General features: G+C 53.4%; 1 protein-coding gene across 3 annotated transcripts; it reads right to left on the bottom strand.

Moving 5' to 3' along the window:
- Window positions 1-1272: 1272 nt before the first annotated feature.
- Window positions 1273-14169, bottom strand: HPCAL4 (hippocalcin like 4). 3 transcript variants are annotated; one of them, XM_054493639.2, is made up of 5 exons: window positions 14013-14169; window positions 11676-11738; window positions 7134-7303; window positions 6601-6816; window positions 1273-5357 (listed from the first exon to the last, which is right to left on the bottom strand). In XM_054493639.2, exons 2-5 carry the CDS (start codon window positions 11725-11727, stop codon window positions 5160-5162), a joined length of 636 nt encoding a protein of 211 aa, XP_054349614.1. In that variant the 5' UTR covers window positions 11728-11738; window positions 14013-14169; the 3' UTR covers window positions 1273-5159. The 3 variants fall into 3 exon arrangements, with proteins under 3 accessions (XP_054349614.1, XP_054349616.1, XP_054349615.1); XM_054493641.2 differs by lacking the exon at window positions 11676-11738 and having other exon boundaries at window positions 14013-14168; XM_054493640.2 differs by lacking the exons at window positions 11676-11738; window positions 14013-14169 and adding an exon at window positions 7457-7637.
- Between the last annotated feature and the right edge of the window lie 1523 nt (window positions 14170-15692).

Genomic DNA, 15692 nt, shown 5'->3' with positions numbered 1-15692 from the left:
GACCATATTTCAGGTCAAGATGGAACAGGTTACGCACTATGCAATGACCCGTGACCAGCAGGAGAGGCAGGAGCTGAAATGCAGCCTGTGCTCCTCTTGCGAAGCTGTGCACCGTAATATGACAGGGCTGTATTCACCTGGAGGAAGGGAGATATTTTCCTAATTAGCCCAAAGGCGCTATCCACTGCCCAGCTGCATACTTATGGGGCTGCTTCCACTCAGAGGGGGTGCCTTTTCCTAAGTCATACAAAGGGCGCCATATGGACGAATTGTAATACTGGCTCTTGACCTTTCTTTCCACTGGCCACTGTCCTCTCATTTGGGCTCTTAAGAGGCCTTTCACTGGGCGAGGGGGAAACTAAGTCCCAGCGTATGCTGCCATTAGCTTCCTTCTGAGGGAATTGCTCACAGGTCCCACATATCAGTGTCCAGTCTGGCTACAGATGGTTGGACCAAGGGAGGACACCTGACCTAAGGGATCCCGCCAAAAGCTAAGCCAAACCAATCAGATCCTTTTGCTTGTGAATTGGAACTAAGAGGCACAGAGGGGAGTTGTCAGTCACTGGTGAGTCTTGATACCGAGTGGAGATTCAGTCACTGTGTGCAACAAAACCAAAGAAGTCTGAAGAGAAGCCCAGGAAAAGAGCACGGATGCAAATACTGCCCAAGGAACAAGAGCCTGCAAGACCCGAGATGATAAGGAAGAGGCCCAGTTGCCAGTTCCAGCTCTATTCAGGTTCAGCCTGTTTTTTTTTGTTTTTTTTTTTTTTTTTTTTTGAGATGGAGTCTCGCTCTGTCACCAGGCTGGAGTGCAGTGGTGCGATCTCGGCTCACTGCAACCTCCGCTGCTCACTGCAACCTCAGCCTCCTGGGTTCAAGCGATTTTCCTACTTCAGCCTCCCGAGTAGCTGGGACTATAGGCGCGCACCACCATGCCCAGCTGATTTTTGTATTTTTAGTATGTTGGCCAGGATGGTCTTGATCTCAACCTTGCGATCTGCCTGCCTTGGCCTCCCAAAGTACTGGGATTACAGGTGTGAGCCACCGCGCCCGGCCTGAGGTTCAGTCATTCTTGATTTTCCATCTTGAGTCCCTTATAATCTGCTTCCCCATTTCTTTGAACTAGCTCAAGTGAGTCTCATGCCATGTTCCCAGATTCCTTGCTAGAACAAGGACCTTGGCCCTTCACTGAGTGAGCCTCTCCAGGCCTCTTCTGTCCCTTTCTCCCCACCCCAATCCTGTCCCAGCTTAGGGAAGAGCAGGAGCCCTCAGCACAGTTGCACCTTTTATTCACTGTCAGTGGGGAAAGAAACACACCACACAGCACAAGGTTGAGCAGTGAGGGCAGTCACTGAGTGCACAGCCAGAAGCAGCACATCTGGAGGGGATAGGGGGCTACACTGGAACTGGCCTCCTTCCCCTGCTACCCAGACCCCCCTTCCCCAAGCCTCCTCTCTACTGCTGCTTAGAAGGCCCTGGGCCTGACTGGCCTCCACCAAGCAGGAAGGGCTATACACCCTGGCAGGCCCAGTCCTGCCCCCACACTCTGGCAAAGGTAAAAAGAAAACCTCGAAAATTCCAGAAAGAAAATCCCATATTTTTCTGAGACTTTTTAATTCCAAGGTTTGAATTATTTCTTTTTTCAAGAATGATGAATAAAACATGTAAGAAATTCTTGACCCCACAGCGATCTCTAAAGTCAGCTCAAAGCCTCACCCAGGGTGGATCTTCAGGAAATATTTGTTGTCTCAATACAGTTTTGTGTAAAAAATATTTACAGTGTCAGCTTACTACCCTGCCTGGAGACCCCAGCTTCTTCTCTTCTTCTCTTTCTTTTCTTTCCCCCATCCCATGCCATTCCTTCTCTCTCTGCAGCAAGGCAAATTTCTACCTCTAGAGACTCTGTCATTGTCAGGAAAGGATTTAGTGCCTTTACTTATGAACTAACTTTTTCTTAACTTTTGATATAAAGGTAAGTTAAATAATCCTGACTACAACTGAAAGGACTAAAGTGGCCATCTGAAGTAGCCTTTGCTGATAATTTTTAGAGATAAGAAATAAGATGCTCATCAATTAGCCCAAAAGGATGAACGAGGGTAGAGTATGTCAGAAGGTAGATTCTGGGACCTTGCAATTCACAGAGTTGTTGCAAGAAGATTGGAATTTAAAAGGAGAGTTTGAATATATCAATGTTTTGATTGTCTGTATATTTTTGTGTCTGTGCAAGTCATACATAAATCTCTGCTAGCCTTGTGCTTTGTGGCAAGTCTCTCTCAGCTGGTGCAGGGACGGGAGACCTGTGTCTCTTCTCAAGGCAGGGCCAGTGCTCTACCACAGTGCTCCTGAGCACACAGTCCCCGGGACACCCAGGAGTATGTGGGAGCAAGTCCTGGCCCACCTGTGGTTCCTTCCATCAGCGAGATGATGGTCCCAGTTCCTGGCCTGGCATTGTGTGTTCACACTGCTGGGCTGTCTGAGAATATTGGGCCTGACCAGCAAAAATCACCCATGGGTATGTGTGTCCAGAAGCCTGGAGTAATCAAATATGCCTTCATGGGTAGGACTTGCCCACAAGCTTGGAAAAAACAAAAACAATTCTCTTAGTGAAGATGATGGTGGGTAAAGACAATGCAGGATCCTTCGAGGGTTCTGAGTCAGAGGCCTCCCAGGACAGCACTGAGCTGTTAGCACAGCTGCCAGAAGCAGAACACAGAGTGCTTGAAAATGTGGGGACTTCAACGAAGCTCCTATTTTTTTTGGAAGACCACAATCTCAGAAACTTTTTAGCAGGAAGCCTATAAAGGATGAATATCAATGTAGCTTGCCCTGCTGTCAACCTCTGCACAGCTCAGTCACAGAAATGGACAGGGAAGAGACTGAAAAAAAGAAATCCTCTTAGAGCCTTGGGTTCAAGTCTTAGCCCTGTGTCACCTCCTGACTATGTGATCTTGCACAAGGGACGCTTCTTCTCTGAATCTCAGCTTCCAAGTCTAGACAAAAGAAATGAAAATCCTCACCTCCATGGGATGTGAGTATAGAATGAGATGGGGCACATGGAAAGCCTTTGAAAGCTATGAAATTCTGTGTGGTTGCGAATTAGGCTAGATTCAACGTTTGCAGGGAAGGAACCTCACTTAGTGAAAAGCTTTTCACCAGAAGATTTAAGTCCCAGCTAAGCCAGGCTGGTGAGCATCTATGTGTCTGTGATGCTGACTGACCACACAAGACACACCTAATAGCCAGCTCCTGAGAGCAATGCAACATCCTTGAGGCATTGCTGGATAAACAACTGCTAGTTCCTGCCTGAGGATGTGAACTCCCCAGCCTCACCGTATGGCTAGTCATGAGCAAGAGGATAGCAAAAGGGTGGCAACCCAGTGGCCTTGCTACCTCCAAGGGCCCAGTAGAGCTTGGGACCAAGCTCTATTGATCAGCATCCCCCAGAGTTTTCACCTGCAGAGAAGCAGGACAGATGGGCACTCAGGAGTGAGGAGCATGCTGCATCTCTTTCCTGCAGATGCAATTCCCCTGCCCCGGGCTCAGCAATCATTTCCTACTCCCACCTGGGGCTGACAGCACCTGTGTACTAGACTGTTTTCACCGGCAGTTCAAGAGGAAATCAACTGTCACTGCATGTCAAAGCTAATTTCTGATCACAAGTACAGGAGAAAGTCAAGAGAAAGACCTGATGAAGAAGCAAGATTAATTTTTCTGGCAGTCAAAGCATGCACCTATATAGCTCATGGATCCAAAATTGGGAAGCAGGCATTGGAAAGCAGAACCAGCACACTTGGAAGATGATGAACTACCTGGCAGATCTAAGATTTGGGGTTAGAAAAAGCCTTTCGAACAGAGCATGCCTGGCACATTTTTAGGCATTTGGTCCATAAATTATGTCTGGGTGCCTAAACAGTGGCCAGGTGAGCCTTTTCTTCTAGCTCTTTCTGATTCTGTGGCAGTGAAGGAACAAGTCCAGTTCTGAAACTAAACCAAATCCAGAAACGAACTACCAAGATACGGAATATACACTGGTTTCACTCTTTGCAAACCTTGTTTTTTCATGTCTCTGAAGTCAGCACCCAACCCGAGTAAGTATGTAACAGAAAGTTGCTTGTTGAATTGAAAAAGGTAATAAAAAGGAAGAGCTGAAGCAGCAAAAACTGCTGAGAGTGGCAGCTCAGGACTTAGTTTTAAAAAGTGTTATCGGTAAATTTCATGGTCTTTTCTCCCTTTTTTCTCAGGTTTTTTCCCGTTGAAAATTAATATTTTCTCTATTCACTTAATCATTTTATAAGAAACCAAGTAATATAGAGTATATTTTAACCTCCTGAAATAATAAAATGACTGTAGCTCCTTTAAAGGGTACTAAAAAATAAGTATTATATAAATTTAATTTTTCTTGAAACTCTCACTCGCATGGCTCCTAAACTTCCAAATGCTTTTCATTTCGTCCTTCTGCAGCTTTGTGTGGAGCTGAGCTGGAAGATGAAATAGCTCCTCCCAGACTAACCAGCCTTCCAGCACCCTCTGCTTAGCTGAGACCCTGACGGCTGGAAGTTTGCCTCACAACCCTATGAGCTTCCAGAGGGCACAAGATGTGTCTTGTAAATGACCATATCCTTAGCACCGAACAGGTGCTCAATAATCATTAGCTGAAGAAAGGACTGAATGAACGCTCCAAAGGCTGGGGCTGGAAGGGCCAGGTAGAGTAGAAGGGACGGGGAAGAGACCACCTTTATGGGATCTGGAGCCTCAGGAATGGACAGACCCAATTTGGCCCTGTGACAGGCCTGTGGGACCACATCCTATAAAGCATAATCCCAGGATCAAGAGAATTCCGAACCAGAACCCCAGGCCCCCAACTCCTTAACCTCACCTCCTGGGGCAAAAGCCAACTCCCCTATGCCCAATGTATATTGGTTCTGTGCCAAGTGGGAGGTGGGGCTAGAAGACAGAGTACTGGAGGACCTGTCTGTTTTGCAGGGTGAGGTGGTCCCTCAAAGATCTTGATGGAGGGGAGGAAGGCCTTGGGCAGAGGACTGGGTGGGCCAGAGAGGGGGGCTGGAGTGTCCCTCCTCCTGGGAGGCCAGCCAAAGAGGTCATCAGGTCGGGAGGTGGCCATGCCCCTTCTGGCCAGGGACCCTGCCCCTCACCAGCTTCTACTTCTGCATGTCACACTGCAGCAGCAACACGATGGATGGGTCACTCTTGGCTGCCTCCTTGAACTCCTCCAATGTAATCTGGTCGTCCTTATCCTGGTCCATCTTCTTGAAGATCTTGTCCACACGCTGCTGGGGCGTGAGCCCGTCCTGGTTCATGCGCATCATGATCACGGTGCCCACCATCTTGTAGATTGCCTGGTGAGGGAAGGAGGAGGGAGGTGTGAACACCCACAAGGGGCCCCGAGAAGCAGCAGGTGAAGGAAAGGGATCTGGCAGGGAGAACACTGGGGGTTGGTGAGGATACTGGAAGGTGTATGTGGTCATTAAGACTGGATACTTAATGAGCAACTCTTTTTTTTTTTTTTTTTTTGAGATCTTGTTGATCTTGTTGAGTTTCGATCTTGTTGCCCAGGATGGAGTGCAATGGCGTGATCTCGGCTCACTGCAACCCCTGCCTCCTGGGTTCAAGTGATTTTCCTGTCTCAGCCTCCCGAGTAGCTGGGATTACAGGCATGTACAAACACATCCCGCCAATTTTTGTATTTTTAGTAGAGACGGGGTTTCACCACGTTGACTGGGTTGGTCTCGAACTCATGACCTCAGGTAATCCACTGGCCTTAGCCTCCCAAAGTGCTAGGATTACAGGCGTGAGCCACCACGCCCAGCCCACAACTCATTTTTTATTTAGACTAAATAATATTTATGTGGATGAAACATGCCAGAAACCCAAGTCCGTGGAAGTTTCCTAACTAGGAGACCTTACTGATGGGGCTCCTGGCTCCCCGTATGACCACCTTCCTATCAGTCCCTCCCTCTCATGGCTCTCCCACCACCGGGCCGCCTGGCCCCTCCTTGAACTCTGCAGAGAAAGGCCGACCTGCCTTAATTGCCCCTCAGCACGAAACGCTCTCCCCCAGGCATCTAGCAGTAAAGGCCTCACCCCATTTAGGCTGCTGCTAACTTTCCACGTTATAGAAAGTCACTTCTCCATCACGCGCTCTCCCCTCTCTTTGCTTAGTGTATCTTCCTCATAGCACCTACGGCCTGACCCTGCATGTCTTCATTCATTTATTTTTGAAAAAATTTCTCACTAGAAGGAATGCCCCATGAAAGCAGGAACTGGCAGGCGCTCAATCCCTGCCTGTTGACAGAATGAGTTGAAAACATCAGCTGTGAGGTCAGACTCCCTGGATTGGAATCAGGAACTGCCACCGGCGGCCGTTTCCTCCTCTGCCAAACGGGGTTTGGGACAGTAACCACCACCCCCGTCGAGTGTCGGGTAAAGCATTTAGCCCGGGCCTGTAGCGGGGTGGTAGGAGGCGGGATCGCAGGCTGGGGAGCAGCGGGGAGGCCCCGAAGCCCGAGAGCAGCGCGGAGGCAGGGGCGGGAGCGGTGAAGGGCTGGCCTCGGGAACCACAGCGCCCGCGCGGCCCCGCACCTCGATAATCTCCAGCATCTCCAGGCGCGTGATGCGCCCGTCGCCGTCCAGGTCGTACATCTCAAAGGCCCAGTTGAGCTTCTGCTCGAAGCTGCCGCGGGAGGTGACCGACAGGGCGCAGATGAACTCCCGGAAGTCGATGGTGCCGTCGCCGTTCTTGTCGAAGGTGCGGAAAGCGTGCTGCGCGAACTTGGAGGCGTCGCCGTAGGGGAAGAACTGAGGGGGGTGCGGCGGGTTGGGGCGCAGCGACAGCCCCGCCCAGCCCGCCCCCATCTCAGGGAACCTCCCCTGCACCCCGGGTGCCTCGCCTCTGCCACCCCGGGTGCCTCACCTCCCCTGCACCCCGGGTGCCTCGCCTCCCCTCCCACCCCGGGTGCCTCACCTCACCCCCCACCCTGGGCGCCTCGACCCCCCTCCCACCCCGGGTGCCTCGCCTCCGCTCATCCCAGGGTGCCCTGCCTCCCTCACCCCCGGTGCCTCGCCTCCCCCAACCCGGGTACTTGGCTGCCCCACCCCAGGTGCCGGCCGCCCACCTTGATGTAGAGCTGCTGGAACTCCTCCAGGTTGAGGATGCCGCTGGGGCAGTCCTTCAGGAAGCCCTTGTACCACTGCTTCAGCTCCTGCTCGCTGAACTCAGTGTTCTGAACAAGGTCCTCCAGTACCTCGGGGGCCAGCTTGCTGTTGGTCTTCCCCATGGCGGGGCCTGTGGGACAGAGGGCTTCCTCCGACTGGGTCCAGGGAAAGGCCCTGCCTCAGCCACAGCTGCCCCCTCCCCTGCCACACACAGGGTGGGGCTGCAGGTTCCTTCCCCTCATGTCACTCCCCCATAATGGGGCCTCCTCTCCCCTCACAACACCTGCATTCAGGTAGGTTTCTTCTCCTGGCCCCGGGGGTCTCCCGCCTTCCAGGTCTCAGCTCTCCTCCTCACTGACCGTGCAGCACTCCACAGTCTTCATCTTCTCTCCTCCTGCTCACACCTTCCGTGGCTCCAGTGCCCACAGACTAAGGCCTTGACTCCTCTCCTTGCCATTTAGGGCTTTCTGAAGTCAGCCCCCACCCTCCTTGACAGGCTTCTGTCCTGAGAAGGGACCCAAGGGAGGTTTCTTGTGTATCCCCCTGGCCCTGTCTCGCAATTTCTTCCTCAAGGCTTTCTTGGGCCACCCCAGCAGGGAGCTTCTCTCCCTCTTTCCTCTGTACAAATGGAAATCTTCTACTGACATTTGGCTTCTCGTTAATCCATTAATTCCCTGAGAATTTATTGAGACTGACTGTGTGCTAGGCCCTGTGCCAGTGATGGAGATGAAGCAGACATGAGCCAACCTTCAATAACTTGTAACTGGGTCAAAGAGGCAGATGGTTGGTTACAAAGGGCCTCCAACCCATGCCAAGAAATTTGGAGGGAACAGACGCTCCTGGGATTTTTTAAAACAAGGGCTGGGAAGATTGCATTCATTCCACAATATTTACAGAATGCTTGTAATATACCCAGTCTTGAATGAGTCACTGGGGACCCAAGAAAAGGTATGTGTTTTAGAATTTTTCCAGGCCGGGCACCGTATTTCATGCATATAATCCCAGTACTTTGGGAGGCTGAGATGAGAGGACAGCTTGAGGCCAGGAGTTTGAGACCAGCCTAGGCAATACAGTGAGACCTAGTCTCTACAAAAAATTTAAAAATTTGGCCAGGCGCGGCCAGGCACGGTGGCTCACGCCTGTAATCCCAGCACTTTGGGAGGCCAAGGTGGGTGGATCACGAAGTCAGGAGATCGAGACCATCCTGGCTAACACAGTGAAACCCTGTCTCTACTAAAAATACAAAAAAATTAGCCAGGCATGGTGGCAGGTGCCTGTAGTCCCAGGTACTCCGGAGGCTGAGGCAGGAGAATGGCGTGAACCCGGGAGGTGGAGCATGCAGTGAGCCGAGATCGGGCCGCTGCACTCCAACCTGGGTGGCAGAGTAAGCCTCCACCTCAAAAAAAAAAAAAAAAAAAAAAAAAAATTGGCTGGGCGCAGTGGCTCACGCCTATAATCCCAGCACCTTGGGAGGCTGAGGCAGGCGGATCACGAGGTCAGGAGATCAAGACCATCCTGGCTAACACAGTGAAACCCCGTCTCTACTAAAAACACAAAAAATTAGCCGGGAGTGGTGGCGGGCGCCAATAGTCCCAGGTACTTGGGAGGCTGAGGCAGGAGAATGGCGTCAACTCCAGAGGCGGAGCTTGTGGTGAGCCAAGATCGCGCCACTGTACTCCAGCCTGGGCGACAGAGTGAGACTCCGTCTCAAAAAAAAAAAAAATTCACTGAGTGTGGTGGTGCATGCCTGTAGTCCCAGCTACTTGGGAGGCTAAGATGGGAGGATCACTTGAGCCTGGGAGGCAGGGGTTGCAGTGAGCTGAAATGGCACCACTGTACTACAGCCTGGGCGATAAAGAAAGGCCATGTCTCAAAAAAGAAAAAAAAGAATTTTTCCTTTGGCCACAGCATGCAAGATGACCTTTGGTGGGGGAAGGTAGGTAGAGCAGGGAGGGACCTGCTACACAGTTCAGGTGAGAGACAATGCTGCCAGAGTAAGGGTCGTGGAGAGACGTGGATGGGCTGAGACGTTAAGAAGGGCACTGGCAGGACTTTGCAATTGATTGGATGTGGGAGTAAGAGGAACAGAGGAGTTGAGGCAGAGGCTCAGATTTGAGCCTCAGTGGGTAGAAGTGTTGTTGCTGAGAAGCAGGTTTGGGAATGATCAAGAGTTATTCCCCAGTGGGAATGTGAGCCCATAAGTGGGCTGTGCCAGGGGAGGTGTTTGAAGAGGTACAGGCCCTCCTCAGGAAGTGTGGCCAGACCTTGAAGGCAGAGTGGACCCTCCTCTCTGACCTCCCTGGGAGGAATGTCCCTGCAGAGTCTGGGTTTCCCAGGACATGGCTTGGGAGGTGCCTCTGACCTGCCTAGAGTCTCTTTGGAAGAGGGTCAGGCTCCCACCCCAGGGTAGCCTGTCCTCAAGATACGCTGGAAAAGGAAGCCCTTGGGCTGGCAGAAGGAATTCCACTCCCATAGCCCGATGTCTGCCAGTGGGCTTCTAATTCTTAACAGCTGGGAAAACACTAAACAGAGAATCTGAGGTTGGTCCATTCCTTCCCACTCCCCTTTGCTGGGCTGACCTCAGGCTAGTTACAGATCCTCTCTGGGCCTCAGATTCCTCCACTGGGCCATAAGGAAGACCAAGGAGCAGTGCAGGTAGCAACATCCTTCCCCACTCCCAGAGGATGAGGAATTGTATGCCCTCAGGAAAAGCCAGGGAGGGGGAGCATGCTATCTTCAGGGACCTGAGGCTGGGCGGAAAATGGCTACAATGAGGCCAGAGCAAGAATGCCTCTGGAACACCCATAGGCAAAAGGAGGCAGGCCTCACCCCTCTCCCAAATCCAAAGGACTCTCAAGGCTCAGGGTATAGTCAAGGAAGCTGGAGAAGTCAGGCAGAGGTTCTGATGGGGGGAGGCAGAGCCTCTCCCGCTGTCTTCCGTAGGATGTGCCTGAGAGTCAGCATGAGGGGCTGGGTCTGTGTGTGGGAGCATGTCAATGTCTGAGGCTGCAAATCTGTCAGAGTGCACACGTCTCTCTGTGTGTGTCACAGTGTCTGTGTGGCTCTCACCTTATACCCCTTTTCTCCTCCCTGCTCTGTGCTGCCTTCTGCACAATTCTCTGTCTCCTAGGGTCCTTCCTGTTCCCTGCTTTTATTGGGTCTCAGACCCAGACTAAGCCCTCTTCCTTTATTTCTCCTCATTCCCTCTAGATCATCAGAAGGCCAAAGCTGAGCCTGGGCAAGATAATGAGACCCTGTTTCTACATAAAATTTAAAAATTAGCCAGACATGGTAGCATGTGCCTGTAGTCCCAGCTGCTCAGAGGCTGAGGTGAGAGGATCACTTGAGCCCAGGAGGTTGAGGCTGCAGTGAGCCATGATCGAGCCACTGCACTGGAGCCTGGGCAACACAGCAAGACCCTGTCTCAAAAAATAAATAAATAAGTAAATAAAAAATTAAGAAAAGAAGGTCAAAACTGGCAGTGCCCTTTAAGATCATCCCCTTATTTCAGTGAAAATGGAAATTGAGAGACAGGAGAAAACTGGCTCAGGGTTACACAGTAGATCAGTGGGAGATCCCAGATGAGCACTCAAGCTGAATCCGTGCTACCTGCCTGGGCCACCGTCTCCAAATCATGGCTACTCTTGTTCAGCACAGACCTTCTCCACCCACATCTGCCCTCTGGGAAAATCAGAGCTCTGATCTCCCTTTTGGCTGCAGTGGAACCATCTGGGGCCACAATCTCTGACACCCAGGAGATAGCCACCCCTAGGGGTGTCCACCAGCACCTCTGAGCCAGCAAGTCTACAGCCAGACTCGCTCCCAACCAGAGATGGTCAGGCTGTCTCTGTTGCCCCTTCCTTCTCTCCCTCATCCCCGGGGTGTGGGGAACACAATCTTAGTTACCTTCATTTTTTCCCTTCCCTTTGCCCTAGGTCTAACTTGCCATCAAGTCCTGTTGTCTCTTATTTTGAAATGCTCTTGGTACCTTCATTATGTCCATAGCCAGGGACACAGCCGAGGGGGCTGAAATCAAGCTATGCTCATGCCCATGGGGCTCCCCTGCCTGGCAGGAAGTGCCTTTCTTCTGATTCCTCTGTTAGGAGGGAATGGCTTTTTCCCCCTGAAAGGTACAATATAGGCTAGAAGTAGCCATGCGCATGGGCCCCCTGAAACTCCAGAATCCTCTAGAATCTGGTCTCAAAGTGCCCACCTATCTCGCCTCAGCTCTCATTGCTCACCTCACCACCGCATACTCCTCTCAAGACAGCCTTCTCACAGCCAGACACGCCTCACCTCTTTGCTAAGCTATTTTCCTCTCCCCTAATATCCTTTCTTCTCTCCTGGACTATAATCAGTCTTCAGGGCCTGGTTGAAGCCTGCTTCCTTATGATCAGCCTTTTCCAGTCTGGACAGTGGAGAGTCAGCAGCCCAGGCTCAGCACTTTGGGCATGAGTCAGTCCCCCACAGGCATGTAGACTTCAGAGCTCTCTGACCCTCACCTGGTGCTGTAGAATTCCAGGATGCAGTCTGATTTGAGACAGGTCTTTGCATTAAACCCCTGCCTGAGTCAGAAAAAAAAATCCTCCTGACATTTTTGCTCAATGGCAAGGAGTTGATCCCCTCCAATATGCCTCAGTCCACTTTTGAGCAGGTTGAAGGGTGAGAAAAGTTTATTTTTCCCATAGGGAAAATAAAAGTGCTTTTCCCTATGCACTCACTTCTCCCAGTGAGTGCTTAGTCCTCACTGGGTCTGGGACCCATAAGAGCAGGGGTTTTTCTCTCTTATAGCTCCCCTACCCTGATTCCCACCCTGCCTTCTGTGCCTGCACAGAACTGCCCTGTGGACACGTAGTGGCAATGCCTAAGACACAGTGATGTTCAATGAATGTCTCTTGGTGGATTATGTAAGAGGAGCAGAACCCCCTTCTTCCTCCCTGGATCTATGTCAGGCTGTTTTGTTTATCTGTGTTCTCCTGCTATCACACCCACTTCAGAGACAATGGAACCCAGACCTAGGGAAAGGAAGGGTTCACCCCAGGTCAACTATAGCCCATCAGCAGCAAAGTGAAGGCCAGAACCCAGCTGGGGACATGCTCTGCTGGAGCTGTGGCCCTGCTGAACATGGGCAGGCTCCTCTGCTTACCTCTTGAGGGCTGTCCTCCAGCTATGAAGGAGCTGGGACTGCCCCATACACAAAACCATTGTCCCAGTGTGCCCAGAGGTTTCTTCAAGAGGGCTAAGGGCTGTGGGCTTTGAATGGAGGGTGGCTGAGGCTTTGAATGGGAGGGACTGAAGGAGGCAATAATCCCACACCCTCACCCAGCTTCAGAGGAGCTGGTGCTGAGGCGGTTGCCATGGTGACAATAGCTCCCTGGTCAGGAGATTTTCTCTCTTTCCTCTCCTCCCTTTGCTCTTCCCCAAGCAGCAACAGTAGCAGCAGCAACCAGGTCTTTTCCCTCCCCTTCTTAATGAGAGGCAGGGGATGACAAACAAAGAGTAAGCCCTGCTGGCCACCTACAATTTGGAGCTGTCCATGTCAGGATGGGCTGGTGGTCTAGGAGGGACTCCTAATAGAAGGGGCCTAGAGAGTGTGTGGGAGGAGGTAGCCTGTACCTAGGCCTGGGTAAGAAGGAATGTGTCTTCAGTGAGTTCTAAACCAACCCCGCCCCCCTCAGGCCTCCTCTCTTTAATGTCCTCTTGGTTCAGGATCCTGTTTTTCCATAATCAGCCACAGAACCAGAGTGTCTTAGTGCCAGAAGGCTGTTTAAGTTCATCTCACCCAGTCTACCCTCTCTCTTATACCTCTCCCCGTTTTCATGAAGGATCAGAGAGGGGAGCGACTTGGCCAAAGTCAAACTTCGGCTGTGCAAGATTTGAACCCAGCTCATCTGCCCTCCAGGTACAGTTCACTTTAGGGCCAAGAGCAATACAGCCCACATGGCACTTTGGCAGGGTCCCCACGGAGCAGCAGGAAGGTGGGAGAGAGGGAGCAAATAGTCATACAAATTAGAAAGACATTTGACAGGCAGAATGAGAGGACTTGGTGCCTGGCTGTGATGGGGGAGGGAGGAGGTATGGAGGTTGGGGCCTTGGCAGCAACTGGACTGACAGGGTATGGGTGGTCTGCTGGGGGTGGTGTCTTTGGTTCATCCTCCCGCCAGGATGAGAGATGCTAAATATGGGGCCTCTGCCTAGCACTGGGGGCCACTGGGGAGGGCTGTCGAGACTGTCTTTGAGGAGAAAAACTGGGGAAGGGGGATTGTCCCCCCCTCAGGTATGCTGTGGGCTCTGTCAGCTTGAGGGGTGGGAAGTGGGGACAGTGTCTGGGGACAATGAGGAGGGAGCGCTCTGTGGAGGGGGAGGCTGTCTTTGGGGGCAGGGGCTCCCTGATGAGAAGTGGCTAGGGGCTATCTGTGGAGGTGGGAGTTTGCCATGGGGCTGGGCAGACAACCCACATCCAAACAGGAGGGACGGTGACCAGCGCCTCCAGCTAGCACCAGCGCCACCACACCCCCAGATGTGTGTGTGTGCATCTGTGTGTGTATGTGTGTGTGCGCGCGTGTATGTTGGGGGCCAGAGCAATGGTTGTTCTCACCTGAGCTGGGGATAAGTAGGCAGCTCTGCCTCCTTCTCTGCACCCATGGGCCTGGACTGAGGTGGGGGGTCTCCTGCCCAGGGGTGAGCTCTTCAGTTGCTGCCGCCTAAGGCGGAACCACGGGTCAGGGAGGTGAATCAGGGCAGGACATGAGGATGGGAAGGGTGAGTGGAGGGGGAGGGGGCCAGGGCCTCCGCCCGGTGGGTTTGTTGCCTTGAGAACCCGGTCCCACTCGCATTACCTGAGGCCGCTCGCCGGGTCGCTGGATGGCTCCGAGCCTCGGCGGGCCGCGGGGACCGAGGCTGGCTCGCGGGCCGGCAGCTGTGCTCTTCCGAGGTCCGCGCCGGAGCCGCCTTCCAGCTCTTGTATCACTATGTGCCTCCCGAAGGCGACACTATTTGCATAAGCCCCGCCCCATCCCGGGCAGGTTGCAAGGCTATTGGCTCCTCTGGAGCGGAGTGGCAGGCGGGGTTTCAGGTGGGGACCGAGTGGCCAGCGAGGCCCGGCCGCAGGAGCGCGCCCCGCCTGCCCGCGCTGACCTTCCCGGAGACGCCGGGAAGCGGGAGGGCTGCACCCCCATCTGCACCCCTGCCCTGAGGCTCAGCCCCCAGCTTACAAGTCTGGGGTGAAAAGGGTCGACGATGGAAGTGGATTCTCAAAAACAACCTCACCGTTGCTATGGAAACGGGAGAACCACAGCCGAATCTCTAAGCTTCCTTTCCTGGGCCCCAGAATGGGTGGGGGCGGAAGAGGGGGATGAGTCACAAGATGAGACCCCCCCCCCCACCCATATCCCACCCGAAATTGGGAGGGGCCAAAGACGAGCTGCGGAGGAGCTGGGTGGGAGAGGGAGGAGGTGGCTGGTCAGCAGTCCACATCTCTGCGTCCCCCTTCCCCACGCACCCACTCCCCTCACGCAGTGGGGCAGAGAGGAGGGTGCTGGGTGCGCGCGGAGAGCGCGGTATGAGTGGCGAAGTCCCCAGCCTCTACCTAGCCCCGCGCTAGTCGTGGGTTCCCTCCAGCCACCCCTCTGGCCCTTCATTCCGGTCCCTCCCCAGACGGGCCCTCCTCCTTTCTCACGGACCCCCAAGAGGCCTCTCGCGTTCTCCCCCAGAAGGACCCCTATGCCTACCCATGGATCCTCCATTCCCCACCCTCCCGTCTTCCCGTCCCGTAGACGGAGCCGGTCCCCAGCCGCCGCCAGTCTCCGGCCTCGGATGTTGACACAAACCCGAGGCGGTTTACACTGAGCGGGTCTGGAAGCTTTCAGGGCCCCGGCAACACCTCCTCCCCGCACTTGGGGGTCTCCCCACAGCCCGGCCCGGCCGCCTGGGCTGCACTGGCGTCTGAGAGCTCCTGACACAAGGCTGTGGGAAGGAACCCTTTTAAGCCAAACTGGGGGCAAAAGGGGAGCAAGACATCCCCGGGCTGGGCCACGTGCGGGGCAGGGACTTCTAAGGATCTGTCGAAAGTCGGGGCGGACGGCTGGGGATTGGCCTAATCGGAGCGCGGACGCTGAAGTGCAGCAGTGAGAGGCGGGGCTTCTGTCCGCTCGGCGAAGGTAGAGGTGGGCTGGGCGGGGCGATGGGGGATGGGGTCAGACCTGCCGCGAGTGGGGGCGAGGCTTCTGGAGCTGGTCCCAGAAATGCCTGGGCCAGGCTCGCTGGGGGAGGAACCCGTGGACGTCCCTTTTCTTTAGGACCTGTCCCGTTGCTCCTTGAAACGGTTTTGCTCTACCATTCTCGCGGCTGCGGGCTATGCCTTCTCTCTGCGGCCTTAGCAGGGGGCTGAGGGCTCCAAGGAACCTGCAGCTGTAGGAGAAGGCGCGTCCTTGGCACTATGGGTTGGTGACTCATAAAAGACAGATGTTTGAAGCTCTAACTCTTTCACTTCCCTGATGCCTTCTCAGCTCTGGGTCTTG

This window comes from Pongo pygmaeus, chromosome 1 (assembly GCF_028885625.2).
Source record: "Pongo pygmaeus isolate AG05252 chromosome 1, NHGRI_mPonPyg2-v2.0_pri, whole genome shotgun sequence".
In the NCBI taxonomy this organism is placed as follows: Eukaryota; Metazoa; Chordata; class Mammalia; order Primates; family Hominidae; genus Pongo; species Pongo pygmaeus.
This window is presented reverse-complemented; position numbering and strand designations above follow the sequence as displayed.